The 22,579-nt window shown below is 43.6% G+C and overlaps 1 protein-coding gene across 1 annotated transcript in view; it reads right to left on the bottom strand.

Moving 5' to 3' along the window:
* LOC101388001 (mucin-16) overlaps nucleotides 1–22,579 on the bottom strand; it is an 80,328-nt gene that overhangs the window by 40,691 nt on the left and 17,058 nt on the right. The window contains exons 7-22 of the mRNA XM_087425286.1: nucleotides 20,472–20,507; nucleotides 20,184–20,222; nucleotides 19,367–19,491; nucleotides 19,212–19,279; nucleotides 17,091–17,263; nucleotides 14,656–14,691; nucleotides 10,335–10,462; nucleotides 10,187–10,254; nucleotides 7,875–8,047; nucleotides 7,247–7,282; nucleotides 6,970–7,035; nucleotides 4,808–4,932; nucleotides 4,548–4,615; nucleotides 2,800–2,972; nucleotides 2,434–2,469; nucleotides 2,109–2,174 (exon numbers count right to left, since the gene is read on the bottom strand). Of these exons, the coding sequence (XP_087281412.1) occupies nucleotides 2,109–2,174; nucleotides 2,434–2,469; nucleotides 2,800–2,972; nucleotides 4,548–4,615; nucleotides 4,808–4,932; nucleotides 6,970–7,035; nucleotides 7,247–7,282; nucleotides 7,875–8,047; nucleotides 10,187–10,254; nucleotides 10,335–10,462; nucleotides 14,656–14,691; nucleotides 17,091–17,263; nucleotides 19,212–19,279; nucleotides 19,367–19,491; nucleotides 20,184–20,222; nucleotides 20,472–20,507 (1,416 nt within the window). The remainder of the gene's footprint in view (nucleotides 1–2,108; nucleotides 2,175–2,433; nucleotides 2,470–2,799; nucleotides 2,973–4,547; nucleotides 4,616–4,807; nucleotides 4,933–6,969; nucleotides 7,036–7,246; nucleotides 7,283–7,874; nucleotides 8,048–10,186; nucleotides 10,255–10,334; nucleotides 10,463–14,655; nucleotides 14,692–17,090; nucleotides 17,264–19,211; nucleotides 19,280–19,366; nucleotides 19,492–20,183; nucleotides 20,223–20,471; nucleotides 20,508–22,579) is intronic.

Here is a 22,579-nt window from a genome sequence, read left to right as displayed (position 1 = left end):
AATGGGTTCTTCTCCCAAGAGCTCCAATTTTGGGGTACCTAATGTGACCCCCAGACTTTCCCTATATAGGCCCAGTTATGTGACCAGACTTAGGCCTCAGATTCCTAGTTATAATTTTAGTTCATTCATTCATTTGTTAAACAAATATTTATTGAGCACCAGGTATGTGTGAGGCATCATCAGGGCACTGGGCACACATATTTCTAGTTAGGAAAATAGAACTTATGTCAGGTATTTCAATAAGATGAATTTAATATAAAAATATAAATTTTATATTTATAAAAAATTAATATTTCTAAGAAATGTTTAATGTAAAAATATTTTTTTAAACCTGAAAAGGTAGCATAGACATTAGCAAAATCAAGAAGCCTCTAGCCCCATAGGGCTGATGGGACAAAGGGATGAGAGAATGGCATACCAAGATTGTTGAGACCATGGAGGAGACACAGCCCCTGCTGGAGATGCTACAGGAAGCAGAGAGAGGTGAAGAAATATCCTGGCTCTTTTCCTGCCCTGCCCATCACTGTCCTACCAATGCCTCCCATTGGCTGAACCTAACAGGAAGCTAGTTAACAAGTGTGATGAAGCTTGGATCAAACTGGTGTTCTCAGTCATGACCCAGCTGAGCCTAAGCTGAGCCTTCCAACTCACAGATGCCTTCCAAGAAAACCAAAGAGCCTTTTGTGCATCATCAGGGGACCTAATTTCCTTGAATTCTGTCCCAGAATCCTGTGACAACTTCAATTGAATTGGTAGTGACTGCCTGGAGTGTTTTGTTGGTAAGGATTCTGGAGCTGTTTTGAGCTCAGAAAGAATGGATGCTATTATCATTAGTGATGTCTGCCATGGATGAGAGAATAGGGAGTGTTGGCACAAATGCCATACAGTTGTCCTGGTTAGAATCTAACAGAATCATTAAAGATTTGAACCAGGTCAAGGAAGGACTGTTTCCACACATTACAAAAAAGCATATTTCATCCCTTCCTTTCCTGGGAGAATCCACATATTTCCTGTAGACCTACTATGCACAAGGCACTGTGGTAGACACCAAGGAAGCACAAAGGAGTAAGACACAATTGCTCCATGCAGCAGATTTACTCAATATTGGGGTCAACAGAAAAAAAAATGTTCAAAAGCAGAGAAAACCTAAGAGTTTGCATTTATTAATAAATATACGAATTATTTTAAAGTAAGCAGCAGAATTTAAAGTGAGTGATAAATAAAAGGTTCCCATGCCTTCCTTGCCTATAATGATAGAAAGTTTTTAAAAAACCATATTAAATAATACTAGTTAGATGCTGAGCATAGCACTTGGTGCATATTCAGTACTCAAAAATATGAGATATTGTCTGTTTTCTTTCTGATCACTATCATCATCACTGTCACCATCGCTATCATCACCTTCACAATCACCGTCATCACCATCATTATCATCACCATCATTGTCACCATAACCATCATTATTGTCATCATCACCATCATCACTATCAACATTACCACCATCATCATCACCATAACCATCATTACCATCACCACCACCACCTTCATCATCGCTATCATTATTATCATCATCACCATCATCACTACTATCATTATCATCATCATCACCACCTCCATCATCATCCCCATCATCCACACCACCACCATTACCATCATCAGCATCATTATCATTACCACCAGTGTCACCATCACCATCATCATCACCACCACCTTCACCATCACTGTCATTATTGTCATCATCACTGCTATCATTATCATCATCATCACTACCATCATCACCACCACCACCATTACCATCATCAGCATCATTATCATTACCACCAGTGTCACCATCATCATCATTATCATCACCACCACCACCATCATCATTTTCATCATCATCATCATCATCACAATAATATAAGTTCTACGAGACAGCGATTTTTTTCTGTTCCATGTTCCCTGCTGTATCCCCAGGGCCTGGTACAGAGTAGGTGCTCAATAAAGGTTGTGGGTTGACTCTATCATTAGATTTACTATGATTTTCATCTTTATTTGAGTGGTTAATGTCAGAGATGTTCACGTTCCTCAGGCACTCTCTAACAGATGCGCCATTGATTGATACTTACCTGTGGGGCTGGAGGAGGAGGATGGAGTCCCAGAGGTTCCTAGGTCCACGGTTGAGGTCTCAGGAGCTGAGGAAAAGCCCTCATCAGTGAAAACAGAAAGGCACTCACATGGCAGAAATGCCAGCAGGAGAGACTATGTATTGGGCTTGCTGCATGTGGGACTTGAGCTGGGATTCTCTCTGGGAGTAGGGCAGAAGGGAGGGTAAATAACTTGTGCCCTCCCAGGAGCTCCTTCCCTCCTGGAGAGGACATAAGTGTGCCTGAGGAGGGGTCAGCTTCCTCCCTGCCTGGTACGGGGGGCATTGGACATCAGCGGAATACTCACTGCTGCTGATAAGTGCAGAACTCTGATGGGTGAAACCTGTAGCGAGAAGGAGGGAGGATTGTGGGTCAGGGTTAAGGGAGAGGTGGGGGACCAAATAGGGGTCAGGGATACCCTGGTGCAATGGAGGGGGTTTCATGGGGCAGAGACTGTTGGGGATTCTCTATCAGCACCCACACATCATGAGACAAGGCCCTGAGGGTGAAGTCAGTCCAAGATGAAGAAAAAACCATAAGGTCCAGACGTGAATCAGCACATCCAGAGCACATAGCCAAGCCCCTACGGGCCAGATGGGGTGTGATCTCAAGTTAGAGAGCAGAGGCCGCCCAGTGAGGAGGAAAAGACTCCGACCACAGAACAGCTGCTCACCATTGACATAGAGGCTGTTCCTGTCCAGGGTGTAGGGGCCCATCCGGGTGACACCATGGGTCATCTTGCTGAGCTCCCAGTACAGCTGCTCTCTGTCTGGTCCAGGGCCTTCAGGGTCAGAACGATGTGTGCAGATGGCATCCATTCTGGTGGCTGTCCCGTCCTTCTCAGGCCTGGATAAGAACCTCCACACGGTTGGTTCAACTACCTTTCCATCTCTTCATCATTCCCTCCCTCTCTCTGCCAGCCCTTAAGGCAGAATCTTGGGAAGTCCTAGTTTACAAGGAAGTTTCTGCCTTCAGGGAGATGCCCTCGACAAACAAATAACTAGGATACCACAGAACTCCAGGCTTCCTGCATGCCTGGGAGAGAAGCCTCTGAAAGCACTGGGTGAGTGACAGATACAGAGAAGGTGCTATTGATGGGGGTGAACAATCCTGGAAGATGCCAAATGAAGCCATGACATCCAAGTCCCATCGCAGGTTTTGATGGACACAACAAGGTGCCTGGGGTCATGCTGTAATGGGTGACAATGGCCCTACAACATGTGACCACAGCATAGCTGATGATATTTTCCTGCAGAGAGTTGCAGTTTTCAAATGGAGGGATAAGAAGGCAAAAGTCACCTTCTCTAGATCCTACATACCATCAGGGCTGGGACATTTCTAAAGAGACTCAAGGGACTAAGTGGCCTGAGAGAGAAGCCTTTTTAGTGGGTCTCTGAAAGCGTGACTTGTCCAAAGGAAAGTCTCTATGTCTCAGCACCCATCTGCAGCTACAGGACATTGACCCACCTACCCACCTACCCAGTCACACACTATTATTGGAGAGAAAGGGGCTCCCATGTGCCAGGACCATGGATGGTCGACCTCCCATAATAACAACTACCCTCTATTACATACTTAGTATGCAACATGTCCAGCACTTTGTATTCATGATTGTGTCATTTAATCCTCAAAGCATCCCTATGGGCTGTATTGCTCAATTCCCACAATTATTATTATACTATATATTACATATAACACAATTATATATAATATTAATATAATATATATGATATAAATATATAGATATACAAATATATATTTAATGTACAAATATAATATTTGTTATATATTTATTTTAAATTTTATATTCTATATTTATTTTAAATTTTATATTCTATATTATTGTATTGTATATTATATCTAATTTTACATAATTATGGTATATATAATATCTATTATACCTACACCTAATATGTATGTATATATATATTAGAAAGATAGATAAGGTATAATATATAATTATACCTGTACTTCATGTATATATATACTTTATATATATAGCTATACTTTGTACATATATAATATATACTTATATATATTCTATGTATATAAATTATATATATATATTAATTATATATGGGGGCAGAGAAGGCAATGCTGCTTAAGGGCTAGGAGTTTGGATCCAGAACTCGAAATGCCGGGTTGCTCTGTGTGACGTGCACAACTATTTGCTCCCTCTGAGCCTCAGTTACACCTTCTGTTCCTGCTTCATAAGGCTGTTGAGAGGACTGATGAGATCAAATGTAAAGTAATAGCACAGTGCTTTGGGTCTCAGGAATTGTTCGCTGCCGGTATTATTGTTGTCATTGTTGATGGTTGGCATCCATAAGCAGTGGTTGTTCCAAGTATGGACAAAGTCAGGGAGTCCATAGGTTAGGGTCCCACTCTCCTGTTAGGTTATGTTTTTGGGGAGGGTCTCACCTGAGTGAGCTTAGTCTGCAGCCTGAATAGAGGAATCCCAGACTACTATTCTTGAACAAGCCTTTGAGCTGTGAGAAAGGAGAGGGGAGGTGAGGAGGAACCGTTGAGGGAGGCCAGGAGAAGCTCGGGCATTGGTGAGGTGAATAGGGAAGAGGTGGTATGGGCGGGGCATGGGTGGAATGCGGGGGGGGGGGGTTGCCGCTAGTGGGTGGGTGGTGAGTGAAGTGGGTGGGTCTGGCACCGGTGGGCGGGGTTCTCACCAGACCCTGCAGGATCCTCTCTGTGCTGTTGAATTTCCAGGAGCCAGGGCGCTGCATGTCCTTCTCATAGTGCAGATTGGTGATGGTGATGTTGAGGGTGAACTGAACCAGGAAAGGGATTGCTGCTGCAGGAGGGGAAGGAAAAAGGAGGCCATGTCTGAGTCAGACCTGGTCTGGGCTCTAAGACCACTTCTGGGGACAGAGATGGAGGGTCCAGATCTGAGGAAGCAGGGTTCAAAGTAGGTGGATGGGCTATTTTAGGACCAAAGACAGGGCTAGATAAGGAGGAAAGCAAGATGCTGTTAAATGCAGTAGCATGCACATCCATTAGGACAGCTATTGTTAAAAAAAAAGAAAAAGGAAAATAACAAGTGTTGGCAAGGATGTGGAGAAATGGGAACTCTTTTGCATTTTTGGTGGGAAAGCTGGTGGAGCTGTGATGGAAAACAGTTTAGTGGTTCCTCAAAAGGTTAAAACATAGGATTACCATGCGATCTAGCAATTTCACTGGTAGGTAAATACCCCAAAGAACTGAAAACAGGGAGTCAGATACTTGAACACAAATGTCCATAGCAGCAGCATTCACAATAGCCAAAAAGCAGAAACAACCTAAGTTTCCATCAACAGATGAATGGATAAGTAAAATATGGTATATCCATACAATGGAATAGTATTCAGCCACAGAAAGGAAGGAACTTCTGATACATGACACAACATGGATGAACCTTGAAAACATTATACTAAGTGAAATAAACCAAACACAAAAGGACAAATATTGTATCATTCCCCTTACATGAGGTACCTAGAATAGACAAATTCATAGAGACAGAAAGTAGACTAGAGGTTACCAAGGGCTAGGGGTGGGGGTTATGGGGATTTGGTGTTTAATGGCTACATAGTTTCTGTTTGGGATGGTGAAAAAGTCCTAGAAATGGTGATGGTTGCACAACCCTGTGAATGTACACCTAAAAATGGTTAAAATGGTAAATGCTATGTTCGTTTCAAATCCCCTCTCAGCCCCTTCCCAGCCATGTGACCAGAGGCATGTTACTCAACCTGTTTGTACCTCCATTTCTTTAACTGTAAAATGAGGAGAGTCATACTTTGTAGGGAAATTATGGAGGTTAAATGGCTGTTTGTCAAAGAAATGAGCGCTTTTCAAGGGCATTATGCTGAATGAAAAAAGTCAATCCCCAAAGGTCGCATGTTGTGTGATTCCGTTGATATAACAGTCTCAAAATAACAAAATTATAGAGACAGAGAACAGGTGAGTGGTTGCCAGAGGTTGGGCTGGGTGAGTGTGATTTATGAAAGAGCAGCATGAGGGAGATCTTTGTGGTGACGGAACAGTTCTGTATCTGGATTGCAGTGGTGGTTACAAAAATTTGCCTATGTGATAAAATGTCATAAAACTACACACACACACACACACACAGACATGTAAAACTAGTGAAATATGAGGTCTGTAGATTTTAACAATGTCAATTAACTTCCTGATTTTGGTATTGTATTACAGTTGTGACAGATGTTAAGGATTGAGGAAAAACTGGGTGGAGGATATAGGGAATGCTGTACTATTTTTTGCAACTTCCTGTGAATCTATATTTTTTTCAAAATAAAAGGTTAAAAATAAAAAAAAGGAACAGCACACAGCCTGGCACATAGCAAGCGCCAACCAACACGGTTATCTTTTATAATTATTATCAATTGTAATTGCATGTTCAATTTCGGTCTCTCTCAATACAATGTAAACTTGATAGGGGGAGGGACACACCTGACTTAACATCTTATCTCCTCTGCTTAGCACAGAACACATGCCCAATAAATATTTGTCGAACTAAATTCCCCGGTAGTCCCTGTGCTAAATGTTCCTACAGACATTCTCATTCAACCTTCACAATGACTTTATGAAGTATTATTATTCCCACTGGGCAGGTGAGGAAACTGAGGCACCAAGAGGGTAAGTAAATTTCCCAAGGTCAACAGAACTGGACAGATGAGGAGGTCCCATCCCCTGCTCTTGAGGAATTGAGAGCAGAGCAGAGGGTGCCCGTGGCAGCTCCAGGTTCCCTCACGCAGCTTCTCTCTGCAACTCCCGGGTCCTAGCTTGGAGGCTGAATACCTTGACTTCCTAGAAGGTGTTGGAGAGAGAAATCACCTACCTGTGGAGCTGGAGAAGTGGGCTGGCACCACTGAGGTCCGTGGGAAGAGCACGGAGGTCACAGTAGCTGAAGAGAAATGATTTAAAGTGAGAATGGGGATTCGGAGTGGGGTATGGATGCCACTGTGTACATCTTTTCTTTCCAGTCTGAGCCATTGAATGTAGGGGGGGTGACAGGTCCTCTGGCTTCTTCTGCCACCGAGGCCCTGGAGTGGGGGGATCGGTTGCTGTCCACAAGGGGCCCAGAGTACATGGTCATCAGGGTCCTGAGTACTCACCACTGGGGGTAGGGGCTGAGGTCTGATGGGTGTAACCTGCAATGAGAAAAAGAGACAGCATTGGGATGCAAGCCTGTCCAAGATAATCCCAAGGCCCACTAGCTCCCACCCCCAACTGAGACTTCAAGTCTGTACAGTTCCATCGTTATGATTTAGGAGCAACTATATCTTGCTCCTAAAGGGCTGAGAAACCAAAGACCCAGTCCCTGTCTTCAGGGGCTTGCAATTTATTTGAGATGATAACTATACCAACATTTCTAGAACATGGGTTTGCTAACTGTGCTTCTCAGGGTCTAGAGGGGATTTTGAGATGGTGGTGGGGAGAAAGATGAATAGCCAGATTCTTGAATTGCCATTGGCTTCAAACAGAGGGATATTCTCTTTCATCTGTCTGGAGAAAGGCTTTTGTGCCTCAGACAAGTGTACAAATCATGTCCCTGGATGCGGAGACGCAAAGGGAAGAGAGGGATTTTCAAACTGGAGGGCCTTGGGGGCCCTCGAGTCATCAGGGAGATTGCTCAGGTGGAACGTGATACATAGGATGAGTCCTGGGGAAAACTGGAGAGTCCACATCCCTTCTGGGGGCAGATTCTCAGCTTCAATTTGTGGCTACTAAAAGGATGCTCACCATTGACATAGAGGCTGTCCTTGTCCAGGGTGAAGGAGCTCAGCTGGGTGACACCAAGGGTCTCATGGCTCAGCTCCCTGTACAGCCTCTCTCTGTCTAGCTTAGAGCTCACAGGGTCAGGAAGGTGAGTGCAGACGGCATCAACTCCAGTGGCTGTTCCATCTTTCTCAGGCCTGGGCAGGGAGGGACACAGGGATAGGGAGGTGGGGACTCCAGGCAGGAGCCCTGAAAGGCCTCACTGAGGGAGGGGACACAGAAAGCAGGAGGCCTGGTGGGCAGCCTGGAATGGCCTTGGTGCCAGGGGAGGGTTGGAAATTAATAGGACAGCCAAGATCCCTGAATGCAGAGGATGTAGCATCTCCCAGTGTTGATATTTGTGCTAAACTTTAAAATTGTCAATCATAACAAGGCTACACACATCCTAACAACAAAAGCGTGACAGGCTGGGTGGAAAGAAGGAATCTGGGAATTTGACAAGGTGAAAGAAAGCAACATGAAATTACTTAAATCCAAGCTATGCTACTCAATTGCTGGGTGACTCTGGCTAAGTCTCTCAATCTCTCTGTGGCTCATTTTTTCATCTCTCAAATGAAGTAATAAGACAGATCTCACAGCACTTAGCACTAGTAAGTGCTCAATAAAAGGGAGTCATTTTTATTGGGTATTAAGAGGACCAACATTCTTGGTGTGAATAGACATTGCAATGAGAGAGACTGACCTTTTTGAAGGCAACACTGAGGCCAAGCAGGCAGCCTAGGGTGGAGGTGGGGATGGGACTGTGTGGTATCCCAGATTCAGAAACATCTCAGGGCCAGTGGAAAGGGGAAAACATAGCATCACGGTTGGAGGACAATGTTGAGTATTTTTGGAGCAGGGGGCATTCCATCCTCAGACAAAAAGTCCATAACTGGGAGACATCAAGCTAGGAGTAAGGTGACCCAAGTGCACATGTGGGAGTTCCCACATGCTGGAGTCATTCTCAGTACCTAGGTCTAAGAAGGGCTGTGAATAATTCACTGCATGTTTTCTATAAGTTAGGTGCTTTGCTAAGCACCTTTCATTTTAATCCTTACTGCTTTTTGTGCTTACACAAAAGACTACAAATTCTTCCTGCCAGTCAGAAGTGAAGTCTATTTGCCCATCACTTGAATCTTGGCTTGGCCACATGACTGGCATTGACCAAGGGACGTTAGCAAATGTGAGTAAGCAGAGCCTTGGAAAGCACATGTGCACTAGGGCTTGCCAATTCTTGTTGCTCTTGGAACTCTGAACATGTGCATGAGCCCAAGCCAGCCTGCTGGAGGATGAGAAAATGTGGAGGAGAACCAAGGTCCTCCAGCCAGCAGCTGACTGCAGACACATAAATGAGCCTCATTTGAGATCAGCTGAGCCAGCCCAGGCAGGAGAATCTCCCAACAGGATCCAGCCCAAGTCACCATCCAGCAGGATCATGGGCTGAATTTTTTATGCAGAAAAGCACATTGAGCACCTCTGATTGACAGGTGGGGAGGCTGAGGTGCAGAGATATTCGTTAACTTGTCAGAGTCACACAGCCTGGAAGTAGGGGAGCTAGGATTTGAACATAGTCATGTCAGACCCCAAATAAAACTGTCAGACCCCAAATAAAACTGTATAACCACTGTGCTTTACTGCTCAGTAATCCCTCTGGGGGTGGGCAGACATCCCAAGTCCACCTCTGCTTGGTCAGAAAGCAAGATTTGGTTATTGCTGGGCGATAGTAGGAGAAGGGAGGGCTTGCTAGGTATTACGGACAGGCCAATCATTAGCCAAAATGTGACAAAAGCAGGAGATAGAAGTGTGCATCCTCTAGAGCAAGGTTTTTCAACCTTGGCATCATGGCCATTTCGGGTCAGATAATTCTTCGCCCTGGGAGACTGTCCTGTGCATTGTAGGACATTTAGCAGCATCCCTGGCCTTAGTCACTAGATGCTGGTAGCAACCCCCACCCTTGAGCTGTAACAACAAAAACGTCTCCAGAGATTTCCAAATATCCCCTGGGGAGCAAAATCACTCCTGGTTCTATCACTACTGCTCTGTCGTGATGAAGCTGACATGAATGACTAACTGTTTTCTAGATGAGTTCCAGAAAAAACGTCTTTCTGGAAAGTTCAACCTTATCTCCTGGGAAGGAGAGACTAAGGGGATTCTGCATTTTCTGGTCAAGAACAAAATGTGAGGCAGAGTGGGAACTGGTGGTCAGCTGTCCCTGGAATTGTGGGTGCAGGAGTTAGGGCCCAGCTGGTGGTCACCTCCCCCATATATTGCCTTCACGTCTACTCTGAAGGTCTCACCTGAGCAAGGTCAATTTGCAGCCAGAATACAGGGGCCCAATACTGGTGTTCTGGAACAAGGGTCTGAGCTGGGGATGAAAGAGGGGGAGGTGAGTAGATGGGTCACAGGGCTGGGCAGGACAAGAGCAGACATTGGAGGGTCTCTCACCAGGTGATTCAAGATCCTCTCCGTGGTGTTGAACAGCTCAGATCCTGGGGGCCTCATGTCCTCTGTGTAGTGCAGGCTGGTGATGGTGAAGTTCAGGGTGAAGGGTACCAGAGAAGGGCTCACACCTGCTGCAGGAAAGGCAGAGAGGGAGTTCATTATGATCTCTGGCTGCAATGGCTGTAAGCGACGGGTCCAGTGTTGTCACCTTAGCCTCAATGTCCAGCGAATCAGGTTTAAGATGTCCCACTTGTGTCTCCCTTGGATCCAGACGAACTTAGAGAGGGGGAGGGGTCTTCATATTGAATGGATGATTTTAGCTGGAAAAAGAACCTCAACACTTTTCAGCCAAATATGTCTAAAGGCAAACAATCGGTAGACATTTTGGTGGGAGGAAGAGAAGTAAAGCCACTCTGCTGCCCCCTGGGGCAGAGATCTCCCTTAGTCTTCTGACTTCTCCATGAGAAAATGTGCAGCTGCTGAGTGGTCAAGGCTGTTCCCCCTATGAGAATGACCCTTGCTTCAGCTTCATTAAGCATCTTTGAAGAGTGGATTTTAGATGGAGTGGCCACATCTCCTGATTTTCCCTGGACGATCATGTTACACTCGTGCAAATATTAATTTCAACCCCCTTTTCTTTCTCAAAAGTGCCCCAGTATGAAAAATAAAGGAATTGTCAGCCTGGGATTAGAGTATGAAGAATCAATAGGCTGGATGACTGTACCCTCCACATATCTCATCTGTGAGCACCATGTGCTAGCCTTTGTGCTGGGTGCTTCATCTACAGCATCCCAGCTCACCCTCACCACAACCATGAGAGGTAAGTCTTATCAGTTCCATTTTACAGATGGGGAAACTGAGGCTCAGAGAAAATAAATTGTCCAAAGTCCCAAAGACAAAGAAATGACACAGCTACAATGTCTCTTTGGCTCAAAAATAGGTATGTTTCTGTTTGTACACACATGTTCATAGCAGCGCTGTTTACAATGGCCAAAAGGTGAAAGCAAACCAAGTGTCCATCAACAGATGAAAGGATAAACAAAATGTGATATATCCATACAATGGAATATTATTTAGCCCTAAAAAGGAAGAGAATTCTGACACGTTACGATATGGATGAACCTTGAGGACATTATGCTAAGTGAAACAAGCCAGTCACAAAAAGACAAATACTGTAAGATTCCACATACAATATTATATGAGGTATCTAGAGTAGTAAAATTTGTAAAGACAGAAAGTTGAATGGTGGTTGGCAGGGGCTGGGGGGAAGGGGAAATAGGGATTGTTGTTTAATGGGTATAGAGTTTTAGTTTTGTAAGATGAAAAGGTTCTGCAGATTGGTTGCACAGTGTAAATATGGTTAACACTACTGAAAGGTACACTTAAAAATAGTCAAGATGCTAAATTTTATGTTATGTGTATTTTACCATAATTAAAAATTATAAGAAACAATAATATACATAAAAAAATCAATGTATTTCCCCCCAGAAAATCCACATCTCCCCTATGATATAAAGATTGGGACGTAGGCCCTGGAGCTTGGATGTCTGAATTTGAATCCCAGCTCTGTTACTTATTAGATGGTTGACTGGACAAGATACGTAACATCACTGTGCCTCAATTTTATCCTCTATAGAATGGTGATAATGGTAGTAGCTATCTCCTAGGGTTTGGGTTAAATGAATCCATTAAGATTAAATGCATTAAGACTCTGGGCAAGGTAGACTAAGTCCATTACAGCCTATCTCTGTCATTGATTACAATTAAAACTATTAGACAAAATATGAAAAGCAACTACCCAGGATGCCGAAAAGTAAACAAAAACAGGTAGATTGTGGAGAACAGTCAAAACTTGGAGAAGTGACTGCACAAGGATATGTTTTATTCTTTTTATCCCTATTTTCTCTCATAGATTTATTCTGTGGGCTGATCCCAGTCATAGAGCTGTGTATGAGAGAGTAAGGGCATAGGTAAAGATAAAGTTATGATAGAAATCCCATATTTCTGGTTAAATGGAACTAGGAAATGGGGCTTCTGTAGGCCAGAGAGAAGAGAACTGATTACTCGCTAAAACAAACAAAAACAATAAAAACATTCCCAAGAGGATAACAGGACCTGGAGTCTATGCAAACATAACATTTACAATGCCTAAGATATTGTCTAAAATTACTTGACATACAAAGAACCAGAAAAAAAATGTATTCAATCCTCAAGGGAAAGAGAGTTGATAGACACAAACTCCAAGGTAACCCAGATGTTGGAATTATCAGGCACTGACTTTAAAGCAGCTGTTATAACTATGATCCATGAGGTAAATGTAAACACACTTGAAATAAATGTAAAGATAGAATTTCTCAGTAAAGAAATTGAAACTATATAAAAAAGAATCAAATGGAAGTTTTAGAACTAAAACATGCAGTATCTGAGATAAAAAATTCACTTGATGGGCAGAAAGGAGATGATAGAGAAAAGGGTCAGTGATTTGGGAGATACATGAAAAGAAATTATTACATCTGAAAGACAGAGAAAAAAAAGATTGATAAAAAAAATAAACAGAGCCTCAGGGATCCATGGGACAATATCATTTCATTGGAGGACCAGAATGAGAGAAAGAGATTAGTGCAGAAAAAATTGTTGAAGAAATAGTGGCTGAAACCTTCCCAAATTTCTTGAAAACGTCCTTTTCAGATTTAGGAGCTTAGAAAATCCCAAACGGGATAAACTCAAAGAAAACCATGCCCATACACATTATAATCAAGCTGCTCAAAGCTAAAGATGAAAAACAAATCTTGAAGGTATCTAGAATAAAACGACATCACCAATCATGGAATGACTTGGTTTATAGCACATGTCACATATTTAAAAGCCTGCAGGAGCTAGTCATGTTACATAAATGGCTGAATTGATCAGGATAGAGCAGTGAGGAAGTGGAGAATGTGCATCCTTTCTAAAGCATGTAGAAAGTTTGCAGTGTCTTGACTCACAAAACACAGAATGTTTGAAGGCAGAATTCTAATTACAGGACACCAGATTGTATCCCATAACTCCAGACTCACAAGGCAGGGTTAAGGGCCAGGGATGCCCAGTTTGGGTTACGATATAAGCATGAAAAAGACACATAGACTCATTTTTTAAAATAAATCTTAAGGGCTTGGGTAAGACAGCTTTTTTTTTTTTTTTTTTTTTTGTTGTAGTTGTTGTTGAAGATTCACTGTGAGCTAACATCTGTGCCAATATTCCTCTATTCTGTATATGGGTCACCACCACAGCATGGCTGATGAGTGATGTAGGTCCATGCCTGGGATCTGAACCCACAAACCTGGGTCACTGAAGCAGAGTGCCCCAAACTTAACCACTATGCCATGGGGCCAGCCCCAAGACAGCTTTTACAGCATAAATCAAGCCCCTATATCAGGTTCCTGGAGACTCAAGAGCCCTCAGACCCACATCTGGGCAAGATGAGGAAACAGGACAAGAATCAAACTCATGACTAAGATCCTGAATGATTTTCTGGATGTTCAAATAGAATCCACAAACGTGGACATATACAGAGATTGCTATATCCATCCATTCGCCCAAGCAATGAAGATAAAGCGAGTGTGGACTCGGTGCTCAGCTCCAAGTGACAAATACATAAAGACTGAATAAAGCAAATAGTAGTAAATTCCATGAAAGAAATACCATGGTGATTTGACAGAGAAAACCTGTGGGCCAGGCGTGTATTCAGGAGAAGTGCTACTTCATATAAGATGGTCTAGGAAGGTCTTTCTGAGAAGGTGATGGTTGAGCTGAGATTTGGAAGGCAATAAGGTGCCAGGCATAGCTAATCTCCAGGAATAGCTAGTATAAAGGTCAGACAGAGGTTAGGACACTAGAAGAACCGACCACCGTCTGATGAGAGCAGAGTTTAGAGAGTGAGGGAGAGAATGAGCCGGGCAGGCTGAGGCTGGGTGGTTAACAGGGACCAGACCATACAGGGTTGAAGTTGCATAGGTCCCAGAGAGCAGGTTCCTATCTGTAGAGCTGAGGATGGGGGACAGAGATGTGGAAGATTCTGGAGAGAATGTAGAAGTCACTGGAGCTGAGAAAAAAGATACAGGAAAGATGATTGAGTCCCATCCTGAAGGAATGTGAGGCAGAAGCTCTTCATTGGAATTTGGGCTTCTGTTTTGACTCAGAGCAAGAACTTGGGTGGGTTAGGGGCTGCTCTGAGGCTGTAGCCAGGCACTTAGGGAGGGGGCATTGGTAGTTTCTCTCCTGAAAAATACACTCTGGTGAGTAAGGGTCTAGTAGGCATTGAAGTTGCACAGTTTTGAATACTCACTGCTGGTGGTAGGGGTCCAGTGCCGATGGTTATAACCTGCGAATAGGAAGAAAAGAGTAAAGAAGGATTGTTATGATGGGTAAGAATTAAGAAAGGGGTGGATGGTAGACCTATGAAAGTCATTAACAAACTTTCTGAGATTCACAACAACATCAAAAATGAATAATATCTATAATGAATAATATCAATCAATAATGTCAATGAACAATAACAGCTACATTTTATGTGGTGCCTCTTATATGCCTTGTCCTGTGAAAGTAATGATGAATATCATCACCATTATTATTGCCAAAATAAAATTATGATAATAATAGCTGCCTGTATTTATTGGGAATGTACTATGCACCAGAAATAATGCTGAACATATTACAAGGGTAATGGGGCAAATTTATTATTGAGTGTGTGTTCCAAGCCTTCTCCACATTCTCTCAATCCATAAAATTATTTTTGTCCTTACTCTCTCAGCCTTTCTCCATTTACAAAATTTTAGGATGGTATGATTTTATTTTTCTAGCTTAGTTTCTGTTTTTTTGTGATGCATAATTGACAAAATTGTGGCAGGTTGAGAGAGTGGTATGTGGAGGTGAAAGTATAGTGAGATGGAGAAAGAGGAATGTACATATGGCTCAGAATATTAGAGAAAATTTGGAGATGGGGTGGGGTAGTGAAAAAGAGAAGAGACTTGGAGGTCAGGTGGATAGTATAGAAATTGCAGCCTGAAAGGAATTGGGGAAAAGAGAATTTTTCATGCCTATTTCTCTGGATCATGGATTGCATCTCCTTTGATGCTCTGTGAGAGATGTGAGTAAAGACTGGACTCGAGGAGCCTTGTGATTTACTTGGGTTACTGCTGAATTATCTCGTTTGATTATCAAGACAATCCTGCTTCGTGTGTATGGTTTTTTGTTTTTTTTTGTGAGGAAGATAAGCCCTGAGCTAACATCCATGCCAATCCTCCTCTTTTTTGCTGAGAAAGACTGGCCCAGGGCTAACATCTGTGCCTATCTTCCACCACTTTATACGGGATGCCACCACAGCATGGCCTGACAAGTGGTGCCTCGGTGCACGCTCGGGATCTGAACCTGGGCCGCCAGCAGCAGAGCGCAGGCACTTAACCACTACGCCACGGGGTCGGACCCTCGTGTGTATGTTTATTCCATTTTACAAATGGGACATTAAAGCCAGGAGAGGTGACGTGGCTTGTCCAGCATCACACAAAACAGAGATCTGTCACTCACCAATCCCCGTAATATTAACCACTGCTTTATGTTAGTTCTAGTCCGGGAATTAAACCTTCTATGGACACAAAACAGGATGTGCTATTGTTAATACAAAGAAATATATATTTCAAACCATATATAAAGGATATTTCCAAGTTGATATGGAGGGGAAATAACTTATCAAGCGTTAGCTTAGATTGTTAGGTTAGGGTCACTAATGCCCCATCCTGTCCTGAGATTTCAGGCTTTCTCTATCTGGATGGTCTGCAGTGTTGCCTTGTGGTTAGGAACTTAGAGTTTAGACTCAATCTTGGGTTTGAATCTTGACTCCACCATGCATTACAGGTGGATTATCTCAGGCAAATGACTTCCTGTCTGAATGCATGTTGGCTCTCTGTAAAAATGAGGATAATAACTCACAGGTTTTCAAGTAAGATTAATATGAGATAATACAAATAAAGACTTTATCACAATTCCTGGCACATAAGAAACCTTTGATAAGATTAGCCACTGTTATAGTTATTATTCTCAGTGTTAGCATTGCTGTTAGGGGCATGGTTGCCAACAGTGTTGCGTAAACAGCTATTATTCATGGGGTGTTTGTTAAGTGCAGTGCTGCTTCGTGAAGTCAGTGTCATTCCGGCTGGCCTGTGGAAACTTAGAAAATTGCCTTAAGTTGACATGATGGAGAGAATGAAGTGGAGTGAGGCTGAACTGGGCACCCACTGCCCATCAGGAAGACTTAACTGAAGGGCCCTTCATCATCTTTCCCCAGAGTCTGCACGATCCAGATGGGCTCCAACGGGAAGCAGTGGGCACGTGGAGGAGGAAACATTTCATCCCAAGAGGTGAAAAGCGAAAGGAAATAGGCCTCCCATGGTGTGTTAAGCATTCAAAAATAAGCCCCCAAGGAAATGCTAGATTTGTACCGGAAATATGAATCTGTGTACAGTAATTTCTCAAGCTCAGCATTATTGACATTTTGGTCTAGATAATTCTTCATGGTGGGGGATTGCCTTGTGCATTGTGTGATGTTTAACAGCATCCCTGGCCTCTACTCACTAGATGTAATTAGCACCCCTCCAGTCATGACATGGAAATGTCTCCAGACATTGCCAATTGTCCCGTTGGGAACAGAACTGCCCCCATTTGAGAACTGCTGGTATGGAGAGACATGGAACTGTAGGAGACCCCAGCTGCAGCATGGACACTCACCATTGACGTACAGTCTGTCTCTGTCCAGGGTGTAGGTGCCCAGCTGGGTGACACCATGGGTCAGCTGACTCAGCTCCTGGTACAGATCTTCTCTGTCCAGCCAAGGACCCATGGGGTCAGGATGGAAGGTGCAGACAGTGTCCACTCCAGTTGCTGCCCCATTCTTCTCAGTCCTAGGGTGGCAGGAACATGGGAGTGGGGGCATCCACAGTTATGGGAGAGTTATGTACTTTGTTCAACTCTCTCCTTCAAATCGACCCACAAACAATTGTAGGTTTTATGACATTTCTCTTTACTGGATCTTGTCTGGTTTCTCGGGCACATTCTTTTCTGGGTCCTCTTCATCTAGGTACCTTCCTATTTCATAAAGTGGTTGATCTCTAAGACTTCATCCTCAGCCAACTTCTATTCTTTTGCCTATCATTCTTTTTGGGTCATTTGATTCATACACATTGTTTCAGCTACCAGCTTTATTGTCATGAGATTCAATCTCCCTCTCTCTGGCGAAAACCTCTCTCCTGAGCTCTGTACCATGTAACAACAGCCTCAGGGATTCCTACAGACCTATTACATTCCATATATCCCAAATTAAGCTCATCATCTTCTCCCCCAAAACAGAACCTGCTCCTCCTCCCATGCTTCCACATCAGTGCCAGAGCCAGAGATGTAAGAGGCTTCCTGAACCTTCCTCCAACCATTGTCCAAGTAATATCCAGGTCCAGTCCAATGTCTCATGGGTCTCCCCATCTCCTGTCCCATTATCACGTCAAATTTTTCCATCTCTGTATCTACCAGTACTCCACTTAAAATAAATGACATCATATGAGGGCTCTACTTTCAACAGCTCCATGGTTTGCCACAGCTCTGAATAAACATAACAATTATTTATGGAATATCCACTACTTAACATTTACGGAATACATACATGCTCTACTTTTACATTTGCTGTCTCTTTTTACCTTTTCAGCAACGCTATGAGATAGACGCTGACATGATTCCCATTTTATAGTTGAGGACACAAAGTCATATAGAACTTCCCAAACATCACATGGCTAGTGACAGAAACAGGATGTGACTTCATGCATTTGGACATTGAAACCATTAATGTTTAACCTTTTGCTGTGCTCCTTAGTATGGCCTTTGACCCCTGCTCCAACCTGAACTCTTGATGATATCTACTACTCCAAACTCATCCTGCAATTTATCCACCACTCATGCAACTACACTCCCGTGCACCCATCCATCACTCAGCCAGTCCCCCAGCCAACCAACTTCATTCCCTCCCTCTCTCCCTTCCTTTATTTCTCTTTCTTCCTTCCTTCCTTCCTTCCTTCCTTCCTTCCTTCCTTCCTTCCTTCCTTCCTTCCTTCCTTCTTTCCTTCCTTCCTTCCTTCCTTCTGTCTTTTATGTTTCTGTCTTTCCTTTCTCTCTTTCTTTCTTTCATTTGATGTTTGTCCCACACTCTGCTCTCCAATTTCACAGAACTTTTCTCATGTACCAGGATATTTCTCACGTTTATCTCATTACTTAAGATATGCTACGCCTTGAAATATCTTTGCCAATATTTCTTCTGGCTAATGCACACTCGACTCTCAAAACTTGGCTTAGGCATCACTTTCTCCAGACAGCCTCCAAGCAATTCCCATAAAAGTCCATTCTCTGGGCTCCTATGGCCTCTGTGTAGTGCTTTATTATTGTACTAATCCTCTTCGTGTTATGGCTTTAAGTCCATATGGCTGTTGTTCTCTCTACATTGTGGGCACCTTGAGGTTATGGTCTATGACAGATTCTCTCAGTGCCCTTAGCAGCTGTCATAGGGCATGGCCTAAACTGCCTCATTTTGTGTTTGTTTAATGAGTCAATGCTGCCCTCTCTGACTGATGAATGTGAATGCTTTATGGATCTGCTTATCGAAATAATTTAAGATCTTCGACAGCCACTTCTTTCAGGAAGCTCTTTTTGATGCACTCAACCAGAGGGTTGCCTTCCACATCTGAATTCTTGGAATGCCCCAGTTATTTATGATTCCTGCCTTCTAGTTGTCATGTTCAGGTCCTCGCCTCTAGGTGAGCTTGCCTGGGACAGAACAGCCCTTCATGTTGTGAGGGATGGAAGTCTTACCTGAGCAAGATCAGTCTGCAGCCAGAGTACAGTGGACCAACACTGGTGTTCTTGAACAAAAGATCAAGCTAGGGAGGAGGGAGAAGGAGGTGAGCTGAGGGGACTGGGTGCGGCAAGAACAAAGTAGACCAGCGTAGGCATTGATGGGCTCTTACCAGGTGATTCAGGTCCTTCTCAGTGGAGTTGAACTTCACAGAGCCTGGGTGCCCCATGTCTGATGTATAGAACAGGTTGGTGATGGTGAAATTGAGTGTGAACAGCACCAAGGCTGGGCCAACATCTGCAGTTGGAGGGAGAGAGAAAGGAAACCCATCACAATCTTAGGCCTGATCTGAATATGAGAGAAAGGGACCAGTGCCATCTCTCCGTTCATAGTCTCCAGTAGATGAGGCCTGGGATATCCCATCGAGGGTAGCCTCCCTCCTCAGCTAGCCATGGGAGGAGAAGGGACCTCCATATTAGATGTGTGTTGTCAGCTTAAAAGAGAACCTCAATCCTGTCATCCCAGAGTGTCCAAAGGCTGACAAATCATGGACATTTTGGTGGGAAGAGGAGGGACCAAGACCTTTTGGGCTCAGGCCATGGACCACAAATACTCGAGAAGTCAATAAATCCAAATAGTAGTAATTTCCATGCATTAAATGATCATAGAGATTAGTTCTGTGTGGGAGGTGAGGAAATTTTACTTAATAGCTTTTCTGAGAAAGAGCATGCTGAGCTGAGATTTGGAGGACAAGGAGGAACCAGGCACAGCTGAGTTCCAAGGAAAGCAAGCACAAAGGCCCTGAGGATGGAGAGATGGTTGAGCCCTGGAGGAACAAAAATGAGGCTGCTGTGGCCAGAGCTCAGGGAGCAAGGTAGACAGTGAGACAGGCTGAGGCTGGGTGGGCATCAGGGTCCAGATCATGCAGGAATTCATCAGCCCCTGAATGGCAGTTGAAGTTTCATGGGACTCACAGATTAGATTCCCACCTGTAGAGCTGGGGGTGGAAGCCAGAGATGCTGGGGGTCCTGGAAAGAATGTGGAGGTCATTAGAGCTGAATGAAAATTCAACATGAATAAAAATTATTGAGCTCCATCATGAAGCAATGAGAGGACAGAGCTGTTCATGGGAACTTGCATCTCTAGCTTGGCTTAGCCTGAGACTTTGGGTATCTGGGGCTCAGAACCTGGGAAATGGGGAATACTTTCCTCTCAGGGGGCAGGCTGTAGAGAGGAAGGGTCCCAGGGGCACAGGGACATGCACCCTCATTACTTACTGCTAGTGGTGGGGATCCAATACTGATGGTTATAACCTGCAGAGAGAGGCAGAGAGGAAGAGTAAGATGAAAGGAGGAAGTTAAGAAAAGAATGATGAGATAGAACTAGAAACACAATCTCACAGATCTTCCTGAGTGTTTCTCTGAGATTCATCAATAAATAAGGATGGCTACTCCATATGAGTTAACTGCCTCATACTTTGACACACCTAATATTTCATCCTCATTACCATTAACCACAAAGACAATAATGATCAAGGCACTCTCAATCTTGTGGGGTTTACTAGGTGCCTGGAATAGTATCAACCTCATCAAATGACTAGTAGGGACAACAAATTTATGTGAGTGTTTCCAGCCTTATTTGTGTTTTCTTCATTCATTAACTATAATTTTGTCCTTGCTGAGTTTCTGAGTTTGTCCCCACACCCAACTCTCCAAAGATAGCTTGATTTGTGACAGCTTAGTTCTTGGACTTCTGTAATGTTGAATTGAGATAATTAGGGAGAGAGCGAGTGATAGAGACAGAGAGAGAAAGGGAGAGGGAGAGGGAGGGGGGTGATTTATGGAGAGGGGAGAGACTTGGAGGTCAGCCAGAGAATATAAAGTTGGAGAATAAGAGAAAATGGGGAAAGGAGGATTAGAACAAATATGGTTCTGGATTGTGGACCAGATCCTCTTTGATGCTCCGAAAGTAATGCAAGTAAAACTTAAGAGTTCTTTTTTTTTTTTTTTTGTGAGGAAGACCGGCCCTGAGCTAACATCTATTGCCAATCCTCCTCCTTTTTTTCCCCTTTTCTCCCCAAAGCCCCAGTAGATAGTTGTACATCATAGTTGCCCACCCCTCTAGTTGCTGTATGTGGGACGCTGCCTCAGCATGGCTGGACAAGCGGTGTGTCGGTGTGCACCCAGGATCGGGACCCAGGCCGCCAGTAGCGGAGATCGTGCATTTAACCGCTAAGCCACGGGGCCGGACCCTAGACTTCTTTTATATTTAACGGTCTGACTGGGTTTCTTGAAATGAAACTCCTCTCTGAGACTGAACCAAGTGGAGCTCTGTGATTTACTTGGGTTATTTGGGTTTTATCTCATCTCCTCACACAAATCTTAGGTGATTTTTTAAAAAATTCCATTCTAAAAATGGACACTAAGCCTAGAGAGGTTGCATGGCTTGCTCAGGGCCACATAGCAAGCAAAAGGAAAGACCAGGGATTAATTAAAGCAAGACCTGTAATTCACCAAAACCCATAAAACTATCACTTTTAAGTAATTGCCAAGGACTATTGAAATAAAATACAAGTTTTAATCCAGGTAGAAAGAAAATGTCCAAGGTGATATAGTGGGGATAAATATTGAGCTTTAGTTTAAATTGTTATATTACAGACCCGTTGATATGCCTTCCCATCCAAAGGTTTGAGGCTTGCTCTAGCTGGGTTAGTCTGCAGTGTAGCCTAGTAGTTAGGGGGCCTAGATTTTAGAGTCAATTGAGAGTTTGAGTCTTGACTCTACCCTGTATATTAGCTGTCTAATCTTGGGGAAATGGATTTCCCTTCCTGAGCTTTATTTGCTCCTCTGGAAAATACACATAATACCTCATGGTGTGTTGGGCAGGGTTAGTAAGGCATAATACGTACAACATCCTGGATCATAGGAATCCCTCAAAAAATATTAGTCTTTAGTATAGGTATTATTATGGGTGTTGTTGCTAAGGGCATTGTTGCAAAGGAATTTATTGCTATAAACATTACTAACAGCTTTGTTGTTTGTTTCTTGGGGGGCGGGGTGTAGTTCCAGCTGGCCCTTGGAGAATGGGTAAAGGGCCACAAGCTGCCATAAAGAAGATAAATAAAAGGATAAGTCACTTCATTGGGAAGCCATTGTCTCTTGAGGAAGAGTTAATCCCAATGGCCACCATGGGCTTGCTTTACTCTCTTGCTCGCCTTCTGCATGCTCCATAGGGGCTTCTGTGAATGGTCATTAGAATGAAGAAGACTGTGGAGGAAACCTTTATTTCCAGAACTTGAAAGGTGCTTTTTAGGTGTTACGGAGAGAGAGAACTGAGCCCCCATGGAAATTCTAGGTTGGCTCAGAGCTATGAACATGAGTACAGA

Source organism: Ceratotherium simum, chromosome 39, assembly GCF_057802395.1.
Source record: "Ceratotherium simum simum isolate JZ-2026a chromosome 39, ASM5780239v1, whole genome shotgun sequence".
NCBI classification, from domain to species: Eukaryota; Metazoa; Chordata; class Mammalia; order Perissodactyla; family Rhinocerotidae; genus Ceratotherium; species Ceratotherium simum.
The sequence above is the reverse complement of the archived record's forward strand: the minus strand, read 5'-3'. Positions and strand labels throughout refer to the sequence as shown.